This window comes from Xylocopa sonorina, chromosome 3, assembly GCF_050948175.1.
Source record: "Xylocopa sonorina isolate GNS202 chromosome 3, iyXylSono1_principal, whole genome shotgun sequence".
Lineage (NCBI taxonomy): Eukaryota > Metazoa > Arthropoda > Insecta > Hymenoptera > Apidae > Xylocopa > Xylocopa sonorina.
Genome location: NC_135195.1, coordinates 5,260,194 through 5,288,150, shown reverse-complemented (window position 1 = coordinate 5,288,150; position 27,957 = coordinate 5,260,194). Strand labels below are relative to the sequence as shown.

Genomic DNA, 27,957 nt, shown 5'->3' with positions numbered 1-27,957 from the left:
ATTCATAACCAGAAAAAGAAATCGTACGTTTCACGGTTTCCTCCTTTTATTACGGGCGTAATTCCCGAAGGGACAGGGGCAACGAGCGTTTCGACGCTGCCGAGACCAGGCGTCTCTAAATAAACTCTTTTTAATACCGTAAAAGTTATGTTGCGCGAAACGTCTGTTTTCCATTCCAGTATCGCGCCCGTGAATGGATATAAACAATTTTAATCCCGCGAGAGTGGTAAAGAAATGGTTGCCCCTAATTAGCGGGACGCCAACTTGTTTTCTCAACGCAGGGTAGCAATGATCGATAGAGTAGAATTATCATTCTAGGGATGGACTTTGCTGATAAATTAACACTTTGCATCTTCGTTCTCCCACTCTTACGATTACACGATATTCTCTGGTTAGAGAAAATGTGCAAGGTGTCTCTTCGATTTCTTGGCCAGCCAAGTGGAAGCACTTATCATTCGCGAGCAATTTCCCCTCGCTCGAACACGGACAACGAGCGAAGCGACTCGAGGGTGGTAAAAACGAAACGCGTTTCGCGTTCGCGACAAGCCGCGAGCAACTTTTTTCAGTCGAGAGATCGAGCGATGCGTTTCCGCGACTTTTCAAATTTATTCATCGCTGACGGTCACACGTCGTGAGTTTCTCGGGTCACAGGTGAAGGATCCTCGCGAGCACCACCTATGCTTCTTCATCTCCTCTTCTCCTTCTTCTTCTTGTTTCTTTTTTTTACGGTAGCGAAACCGTTCGTGTTGCCGCGCGGGCGCCGAGCGCACATTATTAAAATAGTTTTCTAGAACGCGATTTAATCGCGAAATTACAAAAATTACCGGCAGGGTAATAATACGTGACCGCATAATGAATTTAAAGTGACTCGTAACACGATGTTAAGTCGCCGGTGAACCCCACCTGTTGGACGTTGCACGTTGGACGCGGGTGGAAATATCAGCTCGTTCCCCAAGTAATGTCTTTTTTACCTTCGTTTAATGAACTTAAATAGCTTATTTATCGGACGTACGTGTGCTAATTTTCCAACGAACCGCGTTTTTCAGCAGCGTGGCGTTAATCGAACATCTATTACACGTGTGTCAGCTGAAGTCTGTTTCATGCTGCACTGAATTGAAGTAAAAAAGTGTGATGGATACACGGAGACAGTGATTTTCAAAATTATTTGATTATTAAGAAGGATCATTTCAGGATAAAAAACTAAATATCCACATATGTGACCAAGGGCGTGGAGAGGCTGATGATATTCGTAGAATGCATTCCACGTTTACTTTATTCCCGAACGATTAATCACAAACGAACGTCGAAATTTCGAAACCCAGTCGATAGCCCGTGTGAAAATGGAGTCCTACATGTGCAATGTCGAGGCACAATCGATTCAAGGAGATAAGAAATTGCAGGAATCGTTAGACGGATGTTCTGTGCCCTTTAGTTCGATTCGTAGCCTGATTGTAACAACTAGAGAATCGCACCGTAGAAATTGTACGTTCATTAAATGCTTCGTGGCTATTTTTACGCGATAAATTAATGTACGTTCTTCAGTATGATAAATTATTGAGATTTATCGCGGCTGATACGTATGATTTATTTTAAATAGTATTCCTACGATCCCGGAAACATTGCCACGCGATGATTTATATGATTCGTATCCGTTCCTTATTTTTAACCCTTGTGCCCTCGACAAATATGAAACCAGCGATCCATGGCTGCAAGTTGTGAAAAATGGAGAAGATAAATGTTTCTTTACTACAATTTGATGCTAATTTATGGAAAAATGGAGAATTTTAATTGTTAAAATGCTACAAAAGAAATGTAATTACTCAAAATGAAAATACCTTTACATTTATTTGATATTTGTTTGCATCACGATGAGATCTATGGGGTCAGTGCTCCATCGATGTTTTCTTTGAAATTATTCATTTACCGCCGTAAAGTGAGAAACAGAATGTTTCTCAATGAAAGCTGTGTTTCCAAAATCAAAGTGTATCTTCGGCAATTAGTTTGAGACACGATTGCGAAAGCGCCTCCTCGAATTCTAAACAATGCCAGGAGTCAATTACGGGCCGGCAGTCGATCTTGCGTAATGGAAAACATTGAACCGAGATCCCTTGACGAACTCGAAAAAATTACACGGCGAAAACTATTGCAACGTCGGAAGTGGCAATGCCCGCGTAGCGTACGGTTCTCAAAGGGTTAATTGGGCATAGTAACTCCACAGATGACCAAGCTCCATGGGAGTGGAACGGAGAAAACCCAGTTTTATGACTGGCATTAAGCTCTTATATCTATATCTTTATGTTGTATCTGCTAATTTATAAATATGTAATCGGCCATCTACGATCATCGCCGCCCCATCCCCCCCTTAAATGTTTTTTTCTTCACCGATACGTTATCGCGGGCATTTTTACGCAATCACCGGGGAATACCATTGTCGCGGGAACGAAATACACAAATGTTATGTAACAGGGACAGTGGCAGACTTAATTATTACGGTATCTCTATCGCGTGGAATTATATTTCACGTATCATTAATGTCTCATTAACCCCGTCGACGAACAACCTATTCTACCTCGATATCGAATTAATTACCATTCCCATGACCATTTGAATCAATTCAAAATTGTATATTCATGTTACGAATCTTTGTTAATTGTATTTTTGAATAACTGTGCCTACTTTCGAGAGGCATCTACTTGGCGAACGAAGAAAATACGGTGCAATGTTTATTTTAAGATTGTGACTGGATCGCGATTATTTTTCTGCGGATGTGTCTACACGAACAGTTTTTAATTGAAGAATTCCTGTGCGCGAGACAATATTGCCACGCTCCTCAGACGATATACCGCAAACTGGCTGCCTATTCGAGTACGTACATGCATACGTAGATTATACTTACGCACCGTTTCAAACCGATCGCGCCCCACTCGGAACCCCTTCATTATGCTCTGCGTCTCCAATCGTGTGTAACAAATTATTCCTGCGTCATATCCGTCCACGGTTCGCAAAAACACTTACAAAACGCCGTCCAGCCAATTCGTCCGCGTCCCCTTGCATTCTCCTCGGCATTCTTCTTCTCCCTTTCCGCCTTTCACCCGTGTGCAGTCGCGAAGCTGAAGAGAACGAACCATGATGAAGGCAAAATCGATAAACCATTAATCTGTGGATATTATTTCGCGTTTGTACGAGTACCGGTGCGAGACTTGAATGGCGATATGCTTCGTCTTCTAAATACGATAACGCGTAGGGTACTTCACTCTGGATACTTTCCACGTTTTTACGAATCACTCGCATTCCTCCCCGCTTGTTCGTCCGTTTCAATTTCCCACACACACACAAACGCATCGCATCTCCACAGTTCACAAATCATCGATTCAAGGCGGGATTTGAGGGCACAACGGCTGAATGGAACAAGCCTCGCGCAACCGTTGTTAAACTGCGAATTGGCCCGTGAAATCTCTTATCCGCGATCGATCGTTCCACCGACAGAGAAAAGGAAAAGAGAAGGCGAGAGACAGTTTCGTAGTAGCGGGCTGGTCAAAAATTCTCACGGTCCCGTCCGCGGAAGCGTCGCGAGGAACGTGCAAAAAGAAAAAAAAAACAAAAGAAAGAAAGAAGAAGAAATAGATGACACGACCGGGGTAGCCAACGGGAGGATAGGAAAAAAAGTATCATCCTTGCGTGTCGGAAGGGGGCTGAGGTCGCGAGGAGTCGAAGAGCAACGCCGCCCGAGGTACGAGACCCAGGCACACACGATGTGCGCCGCGTATAAGTCAGCACTCAGGATATTTCGTCATTTCCTGCTTCTCACGCGATACAATCTAAATTAACTATGTTCGCTTGGCTAGGCCTCCTCCCTCGCAGAGGCTCGCATCTCTCAAGAAAATTTCTTATTTCCTAGCGAGGAGGGCACACGGCCGCCGCCGCCGCCGCCGCCGCCGCCGCCGCCGCCGTCGTCGTCGTCGTCGTAGTGAAACGACTCGAGGGACCCCTCTCTCGACCAACGGCATCGCGATCGTTACGAGACAGTATCGCGGTTCAACAAAATACATTAACGCAACGGAAAAACAGAGACGCGATCCATTCGTGGCGATGAAAATGGCGGACAGCTGATTGGAGAACGAATTTGGGATATTGCGGTTATTACGCTTGGGAAAGCGAAGGAAGTTGTAATTAGTGGAAGGTTAACGATACGAATGATTAACATCGTATGGAGCTAGTCGTGATTAAAGTGTAAGAAGCAATTAATTAGAATATATCTATATATTATTATGTATCCCTGTGCGGTGGGGATCAGAATGCACCCACAGTAACCCCTGCTTGTCGTAAAAGGCGACTAAAAGGGGGAAGAAAGGATCGAGGAAGACGCGGAAATGAATTATTCGAGGAAGCAAAAATGATGAGCAAGTAATAAGAAAAGAAGAATACATGTTACGAGGCTACTTTTGTTAAACGAAATAACACCAACTAGCTCTTTAAAACGTCATCTCTTAAATCTAAGCTTTTACCGATCGTAATGTCGCCTGCTTTCCAAAAGTTTAGTCTGTTACACTTGCTGACTGTTACCGTTTTCGTTTTATGATCGAATCTCTTATTTACGTTGCTGGCGGTTGCGTGGTACGTCTCGAGTTTTATGGGTGGGAACATTAGAGGATGAAGTTTATTTAGCACCAATTGTTACCGCAGAAATATCCATTGTCGGGATAACTGTAAAAGGAGTTTCAAAATAGTGCTAATTAAATTACTATCCTTTCGTGTGTTTTCATGATCGTTATGACTTGTTCGGTTCTCCAAATTGTATGCAGATTGTACGTTAGCTTGTTTCGTGGCACGATTTTCATGCGAACCAATTACTTCTATTTGCGAAGAATATTGTCTATTCCGATACGATTTTTGGATGATCAATAATGGCACGATATTAAAAAGGATAGCTTTCAGTGTCATTTCGATATATAAATAACTATAACAAAAGTAGTCCACGGTTCTCGTTGAAACGCCAGTTTTCAACATACCAACCGCGAGGAAAGATAAAAGTCAGGCACTGACAATAGCAGTGCATCGGGCAGCGAATAACAATGCGACAAGAGGTAACGAAGAAACAAGGAGATCGATGAAAGCAGCGATAACGGGTCGAAAATTTGGCCGATGACGACGCGAAGAGGAGGCCATCACGGCGACGGCAATAACGAGGGAACGAGCCGATTGAAACGAGCGACGATGAAAGTTCGACGAGGCCGAAGACCTGGGTGGCTTTCACGAGCTGGCACGTAAATAATTCACCTGGAAAACCCAACTTTGACGTTCCCGCGGCCGGAAGTGGCTCGCTAAGGTGCTCGACGCGCGTCCTCCAGAAAGAAAAAACCCGTTCTCGGAACGTACCGTCCCCGACGTTTTCAGAAAGCTGCCCGGTTGCTGATTCTAATTCGTCGCGTTTCACCGCGGGTAGAGGTTGCGTTACGGTTCGAAGGTACGAGCGTCGGAGGAAGTAGGGCGTAAAATCCCGTGAACTTTGAACCGTGCGTTTTCCGGGGAGGGGAACGGAGCGAGGAAAACCGCGTGGAAACGTTAAACGCGACGCGTCCAGAGAGGAGAATAATAATCTTGTATAAATAATTAAACGAGATTGTTGTGCGGATCTGCTCGTGGTATTTAAATTGCAAAAATTTGTAAGAAAAAATATGTTGCGGAAAATATGTTTGCTGATGCGCGCTCGACTTGTCAGCTGACGTAAGGGTTAGTTACGTATTTATGTTTGATATTATAGGTATACATTTTAATTTTAAATCGAGCACCTCTAAATTATTTCCGCTCTTACTACACGTAAGAAAAATGTCTAAGTACGATTTAAATGGCTTCCAGGCATGTATCTGGTGGTGATAAAAAAACCTTGAATCCATTTAAGTTTTATTCAGCCATATATTCTTACCTTTTTAATGGTAGCGGAAATAATCTAGATGCTCGATTTGAAATTAACACCCTGCATACATCTGCATTTGTTAAGTTACATTTTATTTGCTTCTCATATCAATCTCCTGATAATTATAATTGTAGGTATAGTTATCGATACAGTTTTTTTTCGTGATTAATGTTAAATTCATAAAGGATAAGAATTTATTTGAAAGTCTATCGATAATAATGATCGGTTGTTTAGTTTTGTATTAAGACGAGAGATTAATAAATCGACAGCAATTTCTTTTCGTTTCTCACAGCACTGTTCAATGGATTGTTTGTCGAGACGAAATCTCAATTAATAACGAGAAGAAGAATAATGAACGAGAAATCGATACGTTAGAAAAATGTTTCCAGATACCAGATTAAAATTCATTTTGTATAAAATTGTTACAGGTGTCGGTACTTGATTGAGTTTGACGAGAATGTACCGATGAGAGTTAACTTCGGAACGAAGACAGTTTCTGGTTATTGCGAGAGGCGAAGTGATACAATAAAGTGGATAAATAAATTCGCGTCGCGCAAGTTTAAAGGCCACGAACATTTCAACGAGTCACGATTTCTTTGGCGGCGCTGATTGTGCAGAATCTGGCGGAGTCATTTAGGGATGCGAAGCATTGCGTCATCGATTAATCTGATTTGAGAGATATACATCGGTGGCTATGGTTTGTAGCTCGTCACGCTTATAATTCCACTCTCGTTCCGTTAGCATAATTCTTACGTGCGAACGATATGTAACTCTCTGTCTTGAGTAGACCGCGTTACGTATTCGAGAAAAATTGAAAAAAATTAACTCTCATCTTTACAGTGTAAAAAAAATATCTAAAAAACGATCAAAAGCATCAATCAGAACTTGACGTGCACCTGACATAATTTACGCTATCAACTTCTTTTTCTAACAAAAATTGAATCCCGTATTTATAACATAAAACACGCGTACCCCAAACCAAATTCAATAACCGTGACATATCATAATTCACTTTGTAAAATTATCTGTGGAACAAGAAATGAGAATTGCAATAATTCACATTTGAAGAATATTTACGTTCAATAACTTGACACTTGACGAGAATCGATGGAGACAAATTCAGCAGCTCCATCGGAGAGTTCAAGTCTAGAGATCTTCCGCGTATACACGTGTCGCGACGGTGGAAGAAATTTGGCGGGCGTCTGACCAGTGATGGACCGTACCACTGGCTGCGCGTGGTTCACCAATAATCCTTGGACGAAAAATGCTCGAACGCAGCAACGCGACATCCGTCCTCGTTGATTGTCGCCGATGGAATCGCCGAGGGAACTCGTCGAAGAGTCACACTCGAGGGTTTTACCAACGGATACGCCTCGGTTTCGAAGCGTTTGCCATCGCGGAAACGAGGAACCTCCGGCTGGTCGATCCGATCGGGCACTTCCTCGACCGTTTAAGATCAGGAAGCGGAGGGCGAACCTTGGAGGAACGCGCGAGGCGAGTAGAAGAAAGGAGATGATATCGTGGCGCGCGGAAATGTTACGGCGTGCAAGGAACACGCGGAGAAGGTGTAAATGACCACGGGGCGGGCGAACGCGGGCGGCGGCCGAAGAAAAGCAACGGATACGGCGCGCTGCGTCGCCGCGACGATCCTCTTTTTACGGCTGAATGCCTGCTGACGTAATTCCACTTTCTCTGTGAGAACGAATTTCACGAGCCAGACCTCGCCACCGGCCGCTGCAACGGAGAACGACCGGCCAACCAGGTGGCTCCGCTCCACGAACGTGTACATATTCGTACGGTGGAGGAACTTTGTGCTCTCCAAACGCACCTTTCGAACTTTGCAGCCTTAACGTGTCGTATTTCTCTCGCAGTATCTGCATTAGAGAAAAAAAAACTTAACGAGCGAAGAAAGTACTCGAGCAAACAACAAAAAAGAACCTGTTGCTTCTCGTCTTTTGAATTATTAACTAGCAAAAAAGTTGAAATCGCTCGCAACAGTGCAAGCAACGCACCGATACAGTTATTGCAACGAGCACTCAAAGGGTTAACAATTGAACCCTGTCGCGAGGCAAAGGTTGGTCCAAGTTTTGGGGTAGAAGGGACCTGGCAGTCCTCCCTCGAGCGCTGAAGCATCGCAGAGAGAGAGAGAGAGACGCGCGAACGGTACACTACCGATTGTCATTCGACGCGTAGACGTATTAGGGAAATGAATCACTTGACTCCGCGCGCCTTATCAACATCGGTTTCGTGCGATGAATACCGGCCGGCTGCTTTTTACAGTTGGTTTGATTATCTATCCGATCGTGAATCTATTATCGTCGGAATACAATGCCAGCGCGCTAGACGCGCCGCGTCTTAACGGACAATGCCGGAATACGTAGCGCGCGGGCGACGGTTCATAGAAAAATCGGCGCGAGCCGGTCATTTCAACGATGCGGGGTTCGCGCCGCGCCGGTTTTCCAGACCGTCGCGTTCCTTCACATTTTGTCACGTAACTCTAAGGTCGATCCGCTGGATCCGTTCGCGACGACGTCATTAACGCAGTTTTAATTGTTCTTGCCGAGAATTAAATGTATGGGCTCGATGTATTTCGGTTTCCCTCGATGGTTGGAGGTACGCGAGGTGTGTTTGCTCTTTGGTCGTTTCTCGATTCTTAGTTTTTGGATCATTGATGTACATGTTCGTGGGCGTATTAACAAATCTTTTCGAATTTTGTATAATAGTCGACATTTCTTTGGGAGTTTGTTGGTAGAATATTGGTAAAATGTCTGTACTTTGTGGGTACCTTGGTAGTGATAAATTTTTACGTTACTGTACAATCGATTAATTAGTCTTTTTAGTTACTTATTTATTTATTTACCACTGTCGTGTGATTATTAGCGACTAACATATTGGACTATTTACATTATATTAATTTTATTATACAGGACTACACCGCACACTATGAATTAAACATTTGATATACTTAATACATATTTACTACACTCTGTAACGAGTAAAACTAGATGTAATTAATATAAATTATAATGGATTATTGTATACCGTAGGCCGAGTCATTATCACTTTTATATTTCATCTAAAATTCAGCAGAGCAGTCTGAACGAAAATTGCTTCGATCGCACGCACAGCTTCGTTTAAAAACTTCAGCTTCAGTCGAGGACGTTTAACTTGATCGGTAAAAACATTATTATAGAAAGTGTAAGGAGAAAAATTCTGGTACTTCGTACATTCGATTCATGAAGCACCCTTTCGTTCGAAATGTTCCTCGAAGTATATCGGTTAGAATCGTCGGAGTTTCGAGCAGGCGAGTCCGGTAGGCACGTAGTACAAAGAAACGATTGGTCAGAAGTTGATTTTACGAGGTTCTCTGCTTTAATTTCAATATCAAGCGCATTCGAATGCAACGGAGGTCTATTGGAGCCGTCCGTAGCCGTTTCCAAGATCGTTGTTCCGTGCCGCGGAGTCGCGGAATAATCCGCTACTGCACGAGTCCCGTTGTTGCCGGACTATCGGAGGCTCACTCGCCATTGTCTTGGTTAAGGCTTTGAAAAAAAATTCGCATTGACGTCTTCATCGGAACCGCCTCGAACTTCGCTAGCGGCTCCGATCTCTCGACGTGTTTTTACAGTGGTGTTACATCGGCCGAACGATGAGTTTCTATCATTTTCCAGTACGCGTATCGAGCTACAAATCTTTAAATTCGTTATATTTCAGTAGCGTTGATGTTTGTAGGGTTTAGTTTAAAAATATCCGCGAACAATTGTATTTGTTTCAGTAACAGCGGACAATCATTTTAAAGACCATGCTACTTTTCTTCAATGGTTAGGATATAATAGGTACCAAAAGACAAGAGTTCTTGTCATGTGTTAGTCTTTTAGATAAAGATACTATTGGTAGTATGTTAAATAATTGAACAGTACTAGATACATTGTCAGAGATGATCAATGAGGAATTAATTAATTCGATACTGTATAAAAACCCAACGTTGCCTACTATTCATCGAATAACCAATCAGATCAAAGTCTATAGCCATTTTGTGGGAAATAACAAGAACCATAGAATCGCAAATCTCAGAAAAGCTACTCGTTCCTCCATCTTTTCCCTCCTCGAAATAAACAATCAGCCAAAAACGATTACAATCATGAATCGAAGGGAATGGAATCGTAGAATCGAAAGAAACCGTCGACGCGTAAGTTAAAGGTAGGAATGGAATAGTCGGTAGTCTGGCTCGAGCAACCCCTTTCTCGGGGCCGAATAAACAATCAGCCAGAAGCCCGCGGACATTTTGTCGTGTGTCGGCGGGCAGCGATTAGAAAATGTCGTCCCGCGTCAGGAAGACGGGCGAGCGTGGCGCGAACCACGCGTCCATTTAGCGAGAGAGGAGCAGAAAGAGTAGAAGAGAGCCTCCGCGGACGGTGCAATCGGCCGTGCCGGTGGCGTTTCTAACAAATTAACGGCCGATATCTGCCGGCTGCCCTGCTCCTTACCTTCTGGCTCCACCTCCCGGGTGTACCCGGGCCCGGTCCGTGCCCGGTTCGTGCCCGGTCCGTGCCCGTGGCCCCGGCAACATCCAGCGAGCGCGAGCGCGACCGCGCGCCCGCCGAGAGATCATTTTTGCCGCGTATTTGCAAACTGAATAATAAATACGCAGATATACGCGAAGAGGCCGCGTTCCGCCTTCACGCAGCTCGCGCTACGCGCGGATTGGTCGCACCGGCCGCCGAGGGGACGGCGATATTCATTCGCCGTCTCTCCTGACTCTCTCGTGGACCTACTTTGTACACGCAGACGCGCGCAACCGCGCGTAGACCCCCGTTGCACGTGCACGCGAACGTTCACGGGTACACCAGAGGGGAGGCAGCGTGTGCGCGAGAATGCACGCCACTCGCTGTACCATATCCCTCTCTCCTCTCGTCGCCTCGACTCTCTTTCTGCCTCTCTGCTCTCCTCTACGCCTCTCCCGAACTCTTTCTCCCCGTCCGCCGTGAACGATACGAAACGAGCTTCTGTCTTTTTTCCACGCGTTTTTCCCTCGGTTTCTCTCGCCTCCCTCTCCCTCGCCTTCTTCCTTTTAATCCGCTTCACCTTCTGCATACCCTATTTCATGCTCTCTCTCTCTCTCTCTCTCTCCATCTCCCCACCCTCCCTTTCCCTGTTTCGCCCTTTTTTCTCGTCTCCCTTCGTATCGCAGTTTCACTAACGGGTCCACCCGTTCGTTCCATCGCGGAGATTTTCAACGTGTTTCCGTCTCCTTCCTCTTCCACCAGTCCACCCAACCGTCCTTGTTCGCGTTTCTCCGTCCGTCGCCTCGCACCCGGTCGACCCGACGCACACCCGGCTGTGCGAGCAACGCGCGCTCGCTCGCTCGCGTGCACACGCTTACGCGCACCTCGAGAGACGCTCACTTAGGCACCGTGCGCGCCCACCACCCGCCGCTAGCTTCGACTCTGATGTCCTTGCCGTGCACACCGGCTACCGTCGCTTTCCTAAATCCCGTCGACGTCACCCCGATCGGCGCAGAAGTGGAAACGCGGCGCGCCGGGGAGCCACCCAGCCCGCCGCGGCGGCCACTCTCGAAATCGTACCTTCTGACGGTTAGAGGGGAGAGAGACTTCGATGCCGGGCCGTGGAATAGGCGATGATGTCGAACGGAAACGTTAGGGTGCCCCCCGCCTCGGAGTCGAGGCTGCTCCGCTCCGATTCGAGTGAATGAGATCGCCGGATAATGAGAACGAATGCTCGCTCTTTGCTCGACGCGATACGATTTTAACTCTCCTCTAACGCGAGAAAAATGGAGGAGCTTCACATTTGCTCGCGTTCGTTGCGTTCGAACGAGTGTTACGAGTGTGTAATTACTTTCGTGTAACGTAATAATAATACGGGAGAAATTAGTTCTCAAGTGATAGTACTATCCGTAGGTTGTTCGAACTTAAATTAATTATTCGATACGGTACTCTTTTGTATTCGAATATAGTTTCTAATATTTTCTTTGTTGCTTGGGAGTGACGATAATCGATTAACATGTATTTTACGGGGACTTTTATGTTACACGTATCGCGATCCTATCGTTTCTGCTTCAGTAATTAAACGCACGTGAGCGAGGTCTATATGTTTTATTCTTAGCCTCGTGAGCAGACACTATTCGATATTTCCTGTTCGGTAAATTAGCGGGGATTTTATGGAATATATCGCGTTGGATTAAATGTATTTTAGCCTATTACTTTAGTCGATTTACCGCTCGCGTCTATCTATTATATCGGATACGGAAAGATTTATCGCACTATCGGGTAACTCCGCTAACACGGCATGTCTGCTGCATACGGTACCACTACCGTGAACATTATTTTGAGAGTGCGGTTAATTAATTTATCGATGTTTTCAAATATTTCACGTCATTTCAATAAAAAAAGGGTATGAATATTCGAACTAACTTATCGCATTCACATTTGGATCTTTATAATTTATCGAATAATTCAGAGTAAACGTCCAAAGTGCCTATCAAAATTTGCATGGTCATACACTTTCGAAGTAGAAGATACAATAGATATCCTGATGAAATTATATTCTCCGTAAAGTGATTAATCGAGCGTAAGAAGGTTTTAGTAATGTTTACGATATAAATATAACGCGTGAGTCTAGCGTACCGAGAAGCAAGATTTTACTAATTCCAGGTGATTCACCGGTAATATCCTTTAACTATTCCCATTAACGTATTTCATTCTACTGTATCATCTATACAAATCCCGAAACGATTTCCTAGTGCGTCAATATCGATAAAATTAGCGTGACTGTACGCGATTAGAGATAACGTTCGTCTATTAGAAAACGCATCATTCGCCGATCATTCTTTTCCTCGTTCAGATTTTCTTTACGCTTGTATTCCCCGTATAAAACAGTATTTCCAACGAAACCGTACGTGGATTCACTTGTACCTCCCGATGCTTTCAAATAGGTATTACGTATGTGCATACTTCAATATACATCGCACCATACTAAAGTTATATTCTATACATTCTGCTATAACGTAAAACCTTGCCAATCTTCGCATTAATCTGTCAACAGGCTCAGTTCTCGGTCGCGAAAAAATCCCTTTAAAATATACAAGAAGGGAATAAAAGAAAAAATTTCACAGCAAACGAATCGATTTTAATCTTCACGATTTTAAGCGTAATATAATCAGGCGTGTCTTATAAAAACGCAACGATCCATTAGCACCTATGATAATCGCTAAGAATAATGATTCGTCCGACGAGTTAACTCCACGTAGTCGGTGAACAACTGTTAATCGCTCAATAAATTTCATTCGAGCGAGATCGCAGCTAATTTCCATGTTACGCTGTAAACGATCGGGATTCTCTTGAAAAGCACGCAAACGAAAAATTCCGCGGTTGGTGGACCCGCGTCAGGAGCCGGTCGTTCCGCTCGGAGGAGAACCCGCGAACGGGATTGACTCGTCATCGCGCACGCCATAAATCATCGTCACGCGGTATGTTGATTACCGTCGATAAACATTTTCTCTCCGCGGTGGCCGAGTGTGAGTAGTCGTTTTTTCCAGGACGCTAATTTTCGCGGGATTCTCCGTGGAGATCCGAGTCGGGTCCGAGTTGTCGCCCCGCTCCTATCGCGGCCGTGATAAATATTTATAACCATAGACGGACGTTACTCGCTTCCCAGCGCATTAACGAGCGCAATGCACTTCGCCGCGCGGCGTGTTTCGTGGCTGCCGCTACGGACAGGTGAACGAAGGCCGGCCGACCGTGCCGTTTTTCTCCGTTTACTTTACGGTTCTACGAATGGTCGTTCTTCTTCCGTTTATTGTTGCGTTTCGTCCGTACGCGTTGACCCGCTTAGACGCCGCGCGTTTTTTAGTTACGCGCCGCGCACTCGCGATGGTAGACGCGGATACCATTAAACCACGGACGACAGACCTTTCACTGGAGTCGGCGGGCATCGCCGCGGAGATTTAGGGATGATCCTTTGTCGTTGAACCTACCTACGGGCGCCTGCTTAACTTCCCGTTCGATGGGACCTGCTTTCGAACGCTTTATCAGCGAGAATGTGAAACGGATTTACCCGAGATTAGCAATTTTCGAAAATATGTTTCACGCTATTTGTCTTCGTAAAATGGTAATTGAAATGCGAATAGCTTGAACTTATATCAGTCCATACTAATCGTACGATACGCACGTGTAATTAATTAAAAGGTCTAATGTTAAACAACTCGGCCTTGAATCGTATGCACCGATATTACGAACCGCGTGATTTTCATATTCGATAGTTCATTTTTTATGGCATTCTCAATGCAACAGTCCGATCGTGAATGATCCACACATGATTGGAGGCGATTACAAATTGCGATCAACTCCATTGGACGATCGTTCCGTGACTCTACCCCCTGTTTTTCAGTTAAAATGTGGAATATTTAAAACGTTCAGTTTATACGCTCGGTTTTACGTTCACTACTCCGTATCACGTTGGATAGACGAGCGCACACGTGCATTCATTTCATGTGCATATGAAAACAGTTAGGCGGTTTTGGTGCGGCAATCCGCTCGAACGGACTTCCCTTCGTTCCTCCTGCTTTCATCTTCTATGCGGCTATGGATTTCGAGTCTGCTCGGTTCAGGAGATGTTAAATGAGCTGTTTCTCCGTTTGTTTAAATTAATTCCTTCTTCTTTTCGCGATTCTTGTCTCTTGAGAATTCTAACTCTTTCCACTTGGCTACTTTCCGGACATATTGTTATTTTAACAATAGTTTCTATTATTAACGGCTTCCAGCAATAGAAAATCTCCATTTCAATGGAAAACTTTGCAAAGAATTAAACGAGATGTAAAATATTATCCTAGTAAACTGTGTTGGACTCAGTTGTTTCAAATCGATTTAAAGAGTTAGAATTATACACAATATACAACGGAACGATGCAAATGATAAGAGTATAAGATCATTTCGCAATTTTCAAGAAATTGATTTTCTGATTTCTGCGAGAAGTGTATAATTATCTTTTAATGTTACTGTAATGTGTTCTTTAATTGGTAACATAAAACAATTAAGTAATTCACATGAAATTCACAAGAACTCGTGATTTTGCTATCGCAACTCCTTCTGGGCGTTTATTATTATAACCGAGCACCGATCTAACGCATTAATTCACCCTCCACGAGGAATGATTTCAAAGGATTTACATCGGCAGTTAATTCCGTTTGCGGTGTCGCGGTGCTCCGTGCTTCTCGATAATTAACGCGCTCGGCTAGTCCGTTCTTACTTTCGTGAAATACGGTTCCTCGTAGCCGAAGCGTTCAGCGTTAACGAAGCATTAAAGCGAGCCAGCTGGGTTGCGTTAACCCAATGGACGAACGGCTGGAATACAAACCGTGTAATTACCAAACGATCGTCCTTTAATAATTAAATAACGCGTACGATTACACGTGAAATGATGTATCATCCAATCGCATCGTCGATTCTATTCAATCGAGGCGCATCGTTCGTTACTTCTGGTAATTATACAACTTCGCGCCGCTTTTTAGTCGTCTGCAAAGAAAGGGCGGTTATTGAAATTGTTTCACTGAATCTCAACTTTCATTGCGATAGGTTTCACTCTAAGATTTAAATATCAAACTCGTTTCCTAGAAATACGTGACATTTGGGTGGCGTTATTGTTGCGAGGAATGGAACGTTCGACTCGTGATGAATGTTGCCGCTGAAAACGCAGATAACGCGGGGAAAGTTGCAAAATGTGTCGGTGTTAACTCGTTTACTGGGAAAGTCGAAGTGATCCGCTATCTGAATTGCTAATAGCTTGAAAGTAATAACTTGCTATTAGTTACTCGAGCATATTTTTTCGTTTCTTGTGCACCGTTGGATTAAAAGTGCGATACGATGTTGCGTTTACGAACCTCGAGATGAATTTATACAGCACATGCTTGTTTATTCCTAACTTTACATTCGCAATTAGATTTTCTGTATTTTAACAAAGTTGAAAAACAAACTTTCTAATTATCTACACTAGAATTATATTAGAGAACGATAATAAGTAAATTTACTCGTCAGTTATGCTACTCCATGTAAAATGACAATTTTATTATATACAAAAAGCATCGATATATACTCGTATATTCCACTGAGGCATCTTGCATTCCTATTCTGCATTTTCCATTCATAGTCCTCAATTTACTTAGTCACGCGCTGGAGAGTCTCATTCACGCCTCGCAGTTGTCTACTTCAACTAGTTAACTGCAAATTTTCATTTGAAGAATCCTTTAAAAAGCGCATACTTAGATGCTTCTGTTATAAATTTTATGAAAAAAATAAAGCAAAAAAAGTTCACAATTATACCCGTTAATTGCAACGGAATAAACTTCTGGATCGACATGTATACACTGATTAACCCATTACTGCGAACGATGGCTATAACCGTCCAATTTTTGGCGATGTATAGGCGAGTTACGATTACAGTTACTTGCATTAAACTCTCGACTACTGTAATCCCCTCTTGTTTATAGGAATAAATTTCGAACTTACAAAGTAAACACCGACTGTAGCCGTCATTTGTTCCGAGCCCAGAAAAAGAAAGTGTACGACAATACGAGTTAAACAGCAAGAAATTAAATGCACTTTGGTAGACGAGACCAATTTAGTTAGCGGTCGTTGGAACAAATAGAAGCAGACATATTTATACGTTAGATCTCGCGGGCATTGGACACCACCCCAGCGTTCGAACGAAACTAGCGAGAGATCCGTTTCCACCGATCGAAGAAATCGTAATTCCCGATCCTTGGGCCGTCTCCCCTCGTTCTTTCCGCGATATTGGAGAGTCGCTGGCGGCTCGTATATTCCGTCCGTCCGTACGCCGTCTATAATCTCCGCCGTTGGCGCACAGGACGTTCTTCTCTTTTTCGTTGGCCGCGGTTGCGATGACACCCACGTGGCCGCCTAGAGTCGCTTCGCCGCGATTCGCATAAAAGCCACCACCGATCTATACGGGACGCGCGGGCCTTTCTCTTCTCGTCTGTGTTAATCAATCCGCTTCCTACGCTTTCAATTATGTAACGCGGCATTACTCGCGGTGCCCGAGGAAATTCAAAAAGGACAATCTCGAGGCTGGGGCGTGCGCGCCGCGGCCCTCCGCGGCCTCTCTTTCCGTTTCGATCGGGCTACGACGCCTCTCGTTAACGTTAATGTTGCGGGCTCCTCGACTCACCGATTCATGGTAATTACCAGTCGAATTCGTACTTGATTTCGAATTTCACCGATTTCTTGCGGTTTCAGCGTTGCTCGAATATTAGAGTCGTTTTGAGAAATTGTTCCGTTAGTCCTCCGACGTTGAACACGTTTCAGGGGGTAGCTTTTATTGGTCCAGAGTGATAAAATGTTGTAATTATATATTGGTTAGTCTACTTTAATTTTTAAATTGTTCAAATATTCGTAAGCAATCAACCGTTTCGATTTAACGCAGGATACGAGTTTCGTTGCATTCTTAACACTTGGAGTTTCTCTTATACATATTTTGTGCTAGATTACAGCCACCTAGATTCTGTTTTATTAGAATGAAATTTCCATCTATTGAACTCTTACCGAACTCTTTGATTCGATAATCAGAAGAATGGTTAATTTATCGAACTCATCCAGTTTTCTGAATTTCCGCAGCGCTGTGACATTAAAGATCGAGAAGCAATGAATTCATACGAGTTGTTCTTTTAAATCGAATTCGATCGAGGAATCGAGCTACGAGCGATTTGGTGGAAAATACCGGGCTCGCAGCCCGGTATTTTCGATGATTCGACGGGAATCGGTCAATTGAGATTAATCTTCTTGGTACTCGCAGATTCCGAGGAGGGAATTACCGTGAACGATAGCGCGTTATTCGGGAAAATTCGCTGATTAATATCGCTGTAATGGGGATATTAAAAAGGCAAATGAGGACGATGAGCAGTCAATAACGGAATGCATAAATTTTTAGGATGATATAACGCCTTCGTTTAATCGCTGCTCGCTCGAGTCAGTTTACGTAACGTTTCGGTTTTTGGCGGCTTCGGGAACAGGGCGAGCAAGTGGTTTGCAGGGCCACGAATTAGTTTCGCGTAATTACGAGCGTACCGTTCGGGGTGGAAACGGATTGTACGCGTCCACGTCCAAGTGTTGGTGCGTATAGACGCGAGGATTTTACTTTTAAATGGTCCCGTGAGATCGGTGCCGCTCCTTTTTACATGCAGAAAGCGACGCGTTTTGTTTGATAGAAAGTTCGTTGCAGGAACGTGAAAGAAAGAAAGTAGTCGAGGCATAAAATCTGCTACGATGTATATCGAACAAATTTTATCGAGGCTGATCTATCGGTACTAAGTAGAATCTCTTTGCGCTGGATGAGTAACATTTCAAAAGTAAACGAATGCTAGTGGATTCTTCATTTTTCATTCGACAAGATTTTACAATATAAATGTGAAAAATTGGCTTTGAAGAACCTTTCTGGTTTCAAGAGAGAGGGACAGAGTTACTTTAACATCTCAAACTATCTATGTATAAAACAAGTTGTATCCCTGTGCGGTGGGGATCAGAATTCACCCACAGTAGCTCCTGCTTGTCGTAAGAGGCGACTAAAAGGAGGAAGGAAGAGTTAACGAAGATGTAGAAAGAAACGATACAAATGGAGGAAATACAAATAACAAAAAAGACAAGCTTGAATGAACATTATAAAAATGTATAATTTCAAAATTACTAATCCTCGTTACAATAAAACCGACATGTAACAAACTTGACGATCGTTCCAAATCACAACAGTTAAAAGAATATTTACATGGCGATGCAAAATTCAAAATGCACAACCATGTTAACAGTTCATCAGCCACAGAACACAAGCGTACCCACACACATTTCTCAATCGTTGTTGCACGAAAAACGTTGGAAATCGAGGAGGGGGAGAGAAATCTGGCGTCGATTTTCGGCGGCCGCGGTATCCTCGCGGTCGAAGCGATGGCGCGGAGATGCCGCCTATGCACGGGCGTATCCACGAGGCCGCGTTCGCGCGAGAGGGAGACCGGACGGAGCGCAACAGCCAGCGAGAAGGCCGCGATACGAGCAAGAGAACGGCGAACGCGAAACGGATTGACAATAGCCGACATAGAACCTAGACAAAGATCGTGAGGAACGACGGCGAGGAGAGGCTCAGCCGGAGATGCAACGGAGCGAGTGAGAGAGAGAGAGAGAGAGAGAGAGAGTTCGCTCGCGAACGCTTTTGTGTCCGTGGGGGCCACGTATACCTGCGCGACGTCCGTGTAGATCAGGTCGCGAATCCGCGGCGCGGTCGACCGCTGAAACGTAGAAAGCCGGGGCGCCGCCACTGGGTACCGACTCTCGAGAGTGGCCGGTGCGCCCGCGGAGTTCGGCCCGGGCCGAGTCGAGTCGAGCGGAGTCGAGTCGAGTCGAGTCGAGTCGCAAGTCACCTCCGCTCACCTCACGGCGCGCTCGACTTCAGTCCGCGCTCGAGTCGTGCACCACGGAACACGCGACGAGTCAGCCGGCCCGGCTGCCGCGATCGAGTTGGACACACGCGCGCTCGAAACCGACAGGACAGACCGCTGCTCGAGGGACTCCGAGCTCCCTGTTTAGATCTAGGCAAAATTCTAATTACGATCCTGGACCGCGTGTCGTTTTACCTGTATATGTATGTATATATATATTACATATATATATGTACATGTGCATAGGTGTATACGGATATAAAGAGAGTACGTAACTAACGAACGTGGAGTCCCAGGAGTCAGGAGCAGGGTTCTCCATGGAGGAGCTCGTGGCGGGAGTGGCGTGAATCCCCGTGACAACCGGCTAGATCGACGCACAACGCGCTCGAAATCACCGATCGCAGCGGTGTATTATGTCACACTCCCACGCGAGCGACGGTCACCGCTGCCGGCGCGACGGTGAACCGAGCCAACGTCGTCGTCGTTTGACATTTCCACGAGCGTGGAGCGGCTAACGTGCCGGGACCCGTTGCCACCGTTCGTGCACGCATCCAGCCCCAAGTGTTTATGCCTCGTCGCCGACGAGCCCGTGGATCGAACGTAATAATCCGCGATCGTTCGTCTAGTGGGTTGCCTGGTGTACCGCGCCGAGTCGAGCGATTCTTCCTCCTGGTGTTTCGGACGCGGCCGTGCGCGTGTCACGCGTGCCCGTCGATCCTATCGTTCGATAATCGTTCGATCAGTGCAATCGTCCGCGCGATCATCTGTGAAAAGTCGATTCGAGCAGGACGTCGCATCGTATCCAGGGATCGCCGAGGGAGTTACGAGGTAACGCGAACCGAAGTAACGAGAGAGCCTCTATATATATAACGATTTGAGTAGTATTTGCCGCGCATTCGTCGCGTCGTCGGTATCGATCGGTGGGCGATCCTGTCGGTCGAAATTTCGCGGTTACGATCCGACGAGATCCGCGGCTCGATCGTGACCGCGGGCTATGAAATCGGTAATGAGCTGTAAATCTCGAAGGCGAGCCGTGCGCGTTTAACGCGGCCCGCCGCGCGTCTGAGTCACACACGCGCGGCGGAGGGCAGCGGGGACGATACCCGTCGATACATAGGCCAGCATCCGAGAGCTCGAGTATTCTTTTTCCTTACGGTAGGAAATCGAAGGAAAGGATAATAAGCGAGAAATACACTCTCTCTTAGCCGGCGGCCGGTTTCGTCGTTGCGCCGCCGCCGCCGCCGCCGCCGCCGCAGCCGCAGCCGCCGTCGCGCGTGGGTGTACGAGAGAGAAGGAGATCAGGGTAGACCCGTGGAGGGAGGGAAAACGGGGGGCAACGGGGCAGCGCGCGCGCTCCGAGTCGATTTTTCGAAAATCCACCGTGAAACCTTCGTTAACGGCGATCAGAGAGTCGATAACCGAGTTCGTGCGCCGATCGATCGGATCGACGATACTGATCGGGACTTCGTGTGTGTCGAAAATCGAGACGCGAGCCCTCGTTTGACGGAAAGCTTCGAGCTTTGTATCGCGTTCCTCGTGTTCGACGCTTCTATTTCTTCTCTCCCTCTCTCTCTCTCTCTCTCTCCCTCTCTTTTTGTTTTCTTTCTGTCGAGTGGTTTTTGTTCCGCGAGTTGGTTAGGTGTTAGGTTCGAAGCAAGTATGAAAGTTATTGTATCCAGAGGCGTTCGTCATTAGCTTCTAGAGCTGGAGTCTACGTCTGGTTTGTGACTTGTTAAATTTTATTATGTGCGACTGTATTCGAGTAATGTTACATAAAACAATTTGTTGAATAATTCAAAGTGGAGGACCGAGAAGAGTAGGTTCGAGTTTAAACACTTTTTGGAAAATATTTCGTAAGAGTCAGAATTTATAACACGAATTGCCAACGGATAGGAACTATTCTTGTAGGCTGAGAAACACAGTTAAAGTCCATCATCTACACCATCTTTTTTACCTTCTTCCGAGTAGCTAAATTATCTCTGAAATTACGTCCGAACGTTATGAAACATCCCGCATAGAATATTCTACGATATTCAGAAGTGCTATCGTGATCTACCAAGGCTGAAAGGTGTATACACTCCCTGGTTCTTTGTAATTATCACGTCATTTGTCTACCGTCAATTTTCGATATCTCTCTGACTTTAAACCAACAAAAATTTGAATCCATTAATATTCTCGTTGAAACTTTGGATTACAGACATAATTTGAATTCATTATTTCCCACAAAAGCATTCAGGAAATTAGTTCACTCAATTATTCTAATTAAAATATCTACGCTCCTTAGTGTATTCAAAAGGAAGTCCAGTTTTCCTAAAATTCTCAACGTTTTCGTAAAAATTTTTCATCAGAATTTCAGAGCCTAGATACGCATCCTCGATGTTCTCGGTAATTATAAGCAAAGCGTTAAGTGTCCTCATTAACGACGCGATTTCACACTCGATACATCATCGAACGGTAACGAGGTACCATCCACGCGAAGTACAACTGGAGACTTGCTTCATTAGCCAACAATAAGCTGCGTTAAACCACCACAAACCACAGACATTTTCTCGATCAATTTCTTACGGGCACCAGCAGCACGTTTGGTCTTGCAATCGTGCGAACTAACGTGTACTCTACATTTTCTCGCAAGAAAACACGGCAGATTTTGGATTCTCCGAGTTAAGCCTGGCATATCTCGTCGACGTCCTCGCAGCAAAAAACGCAACACACCAGCTTCTTGCGGCCAACAAGTGGAACGTGACATTTTTGCGACGACGCCGCGGACAAGTGCCATTTTTTCGCCAGGCAAACGGAACGTGCAAACTTTTCGTATCGTACACACGCGGCCTCGCGATACACTCCCTCGCGTTCGTTGACACGGGGGAAAAAAGATGGACGACAACCGCATTCTCCCGCGATTTTTACCAGCGTGTAATAAATTCGTGGCATCGGGGCGGGCATTCGTCAAGCGAAATCGAAACGACCTCGTCGCCGTTCGATGTACGCAACAGTTTAGCCGATAGCTTCGATTCGATGGCCTACCAACGGAGGAAGTAAACGCGTCTAACTAGCAGCGTCGAGCGTGTCCGTCGCACGATCGAGAGGTGCACCGAGTCAATAGCGCGTTAACGAGACCGTGGATCATTGGGGACCAGTCGAGGAAACTTTTGCGACGTTCCACCTACGTCCTTCGCTTTTTCCTTAATTCTTGCCTCGCTGGTATTTCGCGAAAGTTCAACAGAGTTGTCTCGTAGCTAATTGTGCTATTCAGCCATTGCTAGGTAAACTTGGTACGAGTGTTCGCGACTTTTACTCGTTGTACAATTAACCGTTTACTTTTGGTTTATCTTTCTGTATTTCTCGCGATGATTTCATAAGGAAGAATAAATTTAGTCGGGAAAATGGCGGACGAAGGAGTGTCGAGCGATACTGCTCGCCATACGTTTGCGATGGAGGATGGTTTTGAAAAAAAATTAGAGGATCCGAAAAGTCTGTGGGAGTAATTTATAGGAGAAACAAAGCAAGATCGCGAGTATAGTTGATAAATTACTGTAATTGAGATTGATAGTATTTGGAGTAACGTATGGGCTGATGAAAATACATTGCGCGGAATGGGTTCGTAGAACAGGTTTATCTAGTCGAGTGAGTCTACGGTTTGGCGAAACATAAAGCAGTTTTAATTGTTTGTTGCTCAAATGTTTGCGAGATTAATGTACGGCTTGGCTCTGATACGTGTGAGCACGATATGGTAGATTCAGTTTGATTTAAGTAACAACGTTCGAATTTTTTTTCGACCCTATTATCTCTCTCACGGTAATCACCATCGAATTAAAATTATTCAACTTGTTACACGCTTACGTTTTTACTTGATTTGTCTGCGATTACGTTACATACCATTATATCGACATCGAACAAGTCGTTTGTAACGATCATTAATTTTTTCACATTTCAAATTGAACGGAAAATTGCAGTTAATTACATCCAAATTACCAAATTCTCATTACTTTATTTCATTCGGTTATCGATTGAAAATTCAAAAGGTTTTTCGAATATTATTAACCATTCAAGAAACATGAATTCAGTCGTCGACTAGATGAATACCTGGCTCTTATTTCGAATAAATTGATTATTCATCCGTGTATCTCGTTGCCTATAATTTTAACTTTATATGCGTAGAAGAAGCGACGCTAAGGTATGGTCACGTATATTACGATCATCGGGAGTATAATGTGGAACGATAGCGTCCGAAGTAAAAATGCAACGCGCATCAAACAGCCGCGCATAATATGAAAGAACGTTGCGGCTATCGAAAAAAAAGTATTTGAGAAACGAGAGAGAAGCATTCCATATTGGGTGCAAGCATTTTTAGCAAACGATATTGCGCACTCTTCGCATATCGTCGGTTCGGTTAAGGCGATCGCAAAAGTCGTGTCGATCTAACAGCTCGCAGAGGCGCGTGCACCGAACGCTCACAGGGAAGGATCCAACGGACACAGACAGACTAAGACAGAGACACGTGGACACGTCGCAAACGAAGGAACGGAGGTCTCAATCGCGTTGCAAGGCATAACGCAATAATAATCATAATGCCAGATCGATACGCGATATTGGTTGCATCGCACGGTGTATGTCATTACAAGGATGGAGGCACGAAAGCGCACGGGGAATGCCGCGGAGTCGCGTAACGATGTCGCGTTGAAAAATTCGCTTAAATTATCGGTTTCTTCGCGGCGGCGAACCGGCGAACCGGCGAACTCGTCCTTTTTTACTCGGGGTACCGGGCTTTTTCTCCTTCGCCTTCGTTCGGTCTTTCTTTACCCTGGACGGTTCCTCGCGATTTTCATAGCCGATATGCATCTACCGTCCCGGCGATCTCCCGCGCTTCGCCGGCGTCGACTCCGCGAAGAAAGTTAAATAATATGCAAGAGGCCGCGTAACGAGCGTACAATTACCGCGCGAGATTGTTCGATATACGCGGCCGTAAAATCTGGAAACGGTGAATTAACGATCCACGAAACGTCGCGGCTTTCTAACCGCCGCCATCGCGCGGGCCGACGCGACGCGATGCGGCGCGATCCTCGAATCGTTGCTCGCCGGCCAAACGTTTTTGGAAAATCGACGTCGAACGCGATAATTGGCCCTCTGAGACCTGGTGCGAGACCTGATGCGCGTTCAACATGGAGAGGCGACGTTTCTTCTCTCTTTCTTTTTGCATTTTTCCTTCCACTCCCGTGGAAAATAGAATGCACGCGGCACTAGCCGTGGCACCGCGTGTCTCTCGGTCTTTAATAGCGCGCGAAAGGTCTCAGTCGAAGCGGTTGCTTCGATCCTCGCGAGCGAATTCACTCGAGCGACTGTCGAGTTACGCTCGACGAGCGAACCGAGGACTCGTTTCTCGCACGAGCGTCCGATCGACGCCGGACAATTTCAATTTTCCCGCTGATCAACCGAGAGCCACGAGCCGGTGATTTACCACGCGACGATCGGCGCTCGCATTCGAATCGAGCGGTTATTCGAATTCATCAACGTCCGCGCGCGCGAGATTGTCCGGTTTCGAGATTTATTCGCGTTCCTCATTAACGGTTCATTACGTACTTATGCACGCGCATACGCGGCTCGTTCGTTTAATGGCCTCGCGCGGAAGAAGAGTGTCGTTCGCCGGAACCATCGGACACGCCATTAATTCGCGTTGTCCCGCAAAAAGGTTTAAACGCAGGATCGTCCTCGGAGGACCCGTGTTTCCTAGGGTTCGCCCTGTGCACGTAGGCGCTCAGGGGACCCCACGGTTCCCATATTGAACCGCGCGCCGCTGGTATATCTGGTTTCATAGTTTTTAGGTGCTAAAACGTATGCAAGCCGCCGGTACGGTTAATTGCGCGTTAAAGAAAGAGAAACGGAACGTTTTACTGTCCGCTCGTTGAGATAACTCGGTAGTAATTTATCGTCGATCGGCCGGTTCGCGATAAATATATCGTGGTCACCGGCGTGATTAACACCCGATCGGTTCAGCGACGATGGAAACGGCCGCGGCGCTCGCCCAGGCCCAACCCAGTAGTAACACCGATTCGTTTCTGCCGGAAATTATAAGTTCCGAACGGCGGACCCTCGCGGTGGCGGTGCCCAGCGTCGCGCGCGTTCGCCCCGAAAAATTATTGCCGATCCGTTCCATCGGTAATTGGATCGTTCCTCAGCCGCGGACAATGAGCAAATAAATAATTATTCCTATATACCGGGAACCGGTATATTTCACGTGCGGCCAGATCGCGTTTGTCATTCGTGATTGATCACGAGGCAGGAATGTAGGAAGACAGCCGAGTCGGAATCACTTAATCGAACCGAACCCAACGATGTTGAGGAATTCCTCAGAAATTCATATTTTACCATAGTTTGATGGTGAAATCGCTGAAATGATCGAAACGATCGACTTGGATTTTTGTGAAAAGGGTTACGAGGGCGTTCAATATCTAATTCTTTGGTTGCAAATAAATGGATAGCGTTTAAAAATAATTGGTGACGCGTAACCATTCTGACAGTTTTAATCACTGGCGTTATATTGTATTTCCTTGTGCTATATTTCTTGCAGAATGAAAATCGTCATCCAGAAGCTGTTTGTTCGGGATAACATATGTTGTTTTAAGTTATTGAAATGTATAAAATATTTAGTAAACATTGTGACTGATAAAGTTGTCGCGTGTGTGTAGGTGTTTCTTAATGTGCGTAACACCCACTTGAACCGAGCAGAGTAAAGCAATGAAAAAGGTTGATATAAATACGTTCCCCGGTTGAACTTGGTATCGGGAGTTATGGCCATTTTTACATTACCGTAATTCATTTGCGATAGGCCGAGATAGCATAACTGTTCCTGTCAAAGTGTTTGCGATTTTTGCAGGATAGTATTCGATAAAATGTAGAAGATAACTTCCGAAGCGTAGATATTACAAGTATTTTTATATTAAATTAGGTGATCGAGATACGAAAGCGATGAAAGTTGTCGATTGAATTTTGAGAAATTCTTAATAAATCGTCGCGTTTTTTGATTACAAATTAAACTGCAAATACAGCTGAACAAAGTGGAATTATTCTTATCGCGATAACTCCGATCTAATCATGGTACAAAGCGATTCCATTTATTGCAACGAAATTTTAATAAATCCTCGGATAACTGAACGTCCTGTCTGACTCCTCTTACCTATTCTACTGCCAATTTCAGCTCGCTCGCGACAGACAAATGGAGCTCTCTCTCTTCATAGCTATCGAACAAAAGTGACGTTATAGCACTCGTATATTGGTCCGTTTCTTTTAAACCCCTATGCATACCCTTCTTTATATCCCAAGATAGTGTACTATAATTGGATTCTACAAAAAGGTAGATTAGAGTCGATTCAACTTTCACATTCGAGTTCTGTGTAACGCTAAATAAATTGTTCATCTATTTTCGAAAACTTGAACTAATAGTGAACGAAACGGTAGAGGTTTTACCAGAAAGGTTGAAAATAAACCGTATAATAAAGGCATGCAGTTGCGCAACGGTTAGACGTGTATCGCGAGACGAAGCCAGAAGGGGAACGTGATCGCGTAAAATATCGGGGCGGAAGAAATTGGATCGATCCCTGGTCTCCCGTGGCTCCCGCTATTCTCTCTCCTATATTGGATTAGGTGCAACTCCGACGATACACCTCTGATTTGATGGACCGTAATATCGATAGGCGATTATACCTGTTCCGTTGATCCGCCGCGCACGGTAGTGATTAACGCTCGATCGTTGTTTCGCGAGTGGAAGCCGATCGATATCGAGCCCGTCTATACACCGATGATTATCTCGTACCGCGTTTTTTCACCCGTCCATTAGTCCCAGCAGGTATCGCGAACTCATCGCCGGCGAAGTAAACCGGACACTTTCATTAACCCGCTCTTTAAACCGTGATTAGTTGGAATATTACTTAATGAACATTGGAATCCCTTGTACCATCGCGGCCCCGTACCACGATACGATCGTTACGCCGATTTTTCCACCTCCGACCTATCGATCTCTGGCTACGGAATTCGAGACGCTAACAGAATGTTCCGTTTTGTTAGCAGCATCCTACGGTGAGAGAAGGAGAGGAGGGAGAAGGAGCTGAAGGAGAAGAAGAAGAGGAAGAAAAGGAAGCCTGGGCTACGTGTTCGCGTAATCTCGAATAGTCCGCGTCGTCGGGGATCACGATTTCCAAGTGCAATGTTTCAAGGTTCGAGACGGGGAACGATAACGGAGGATAATTACGCGAGTGTTTTCTGTTACGTTCCCGATTCGATCGTAGCCGATCAAGACGAGCAAGTGAACACGGACGGGGACACGCAGACGGCATGAATGTAAGCAAAGAAGGTGGACCAAGAAGAGGACAGTGTGCACAACGCGTGTGAAATGGATGGTACGCCAAAGAAAATCGAACCAGTGTTAATATATGGATGCCCATGGGTGGAATTTGGCCGAAATGTGCCAGCGTTACCATCACGCTGTACCGGCAGCCCAAAATTCTTCGCCAGCTAGGGATCCCTCGGCTGCCATCGTGCAAGGCTTGTCAACGGCTGCGCACATCGACCAGGCCAGCCCTTCTTATTCCCATTACAC

At 45.3% G+C, this 27,957-nt stretch overlaps 3 protein-coding genes across 3 annotated transcripts in view; 2 read left to right on the top strand and 1 right to left on the bottom strand.

Moving 5' to 3' along the window:
- The window catches only part of Oaf (BRICHOS-like domain-containing protein out at first), a 189,060-nt gene that overhangs the window by 98,843 nt on the left and 62,260 nt on the right, over positions 1-27,957 (bottom strand). The window lies entirely within an intron of this gene.
- LOC143422355 (uncharacterized) lies at positions 1,341-27,530 on the top strand. The gene is given in 9 exon segments (XM_076892930.1): positions 1,341-1,451; positions 10,311-10,397; positions 10,399-10,440; positions 10,499-10,723; positions 10,725-10,757; positions 10,759-10,816; positions 10,819-10,982; positions 10,985-11,068; positions 27,429-27,530. Coding segments are annotated over 9 exon segments (906 nt in total).
- LOC143422193 (uncharacterized) overlaps positions 27,456-27,957 on the top strand; it is a 53,508-nt gene continuing 53,006 nt past the window's right edge. Inside the window, exon 1 of the mRNA XM_076892660.1 lies at positions 27,456-27,957. Coding sequence (XP_076748775.1) covers positions 27,791-27,957 — 167 coding nt within the window. The 5' untranslated portion in view covers positions 27,456-27,790.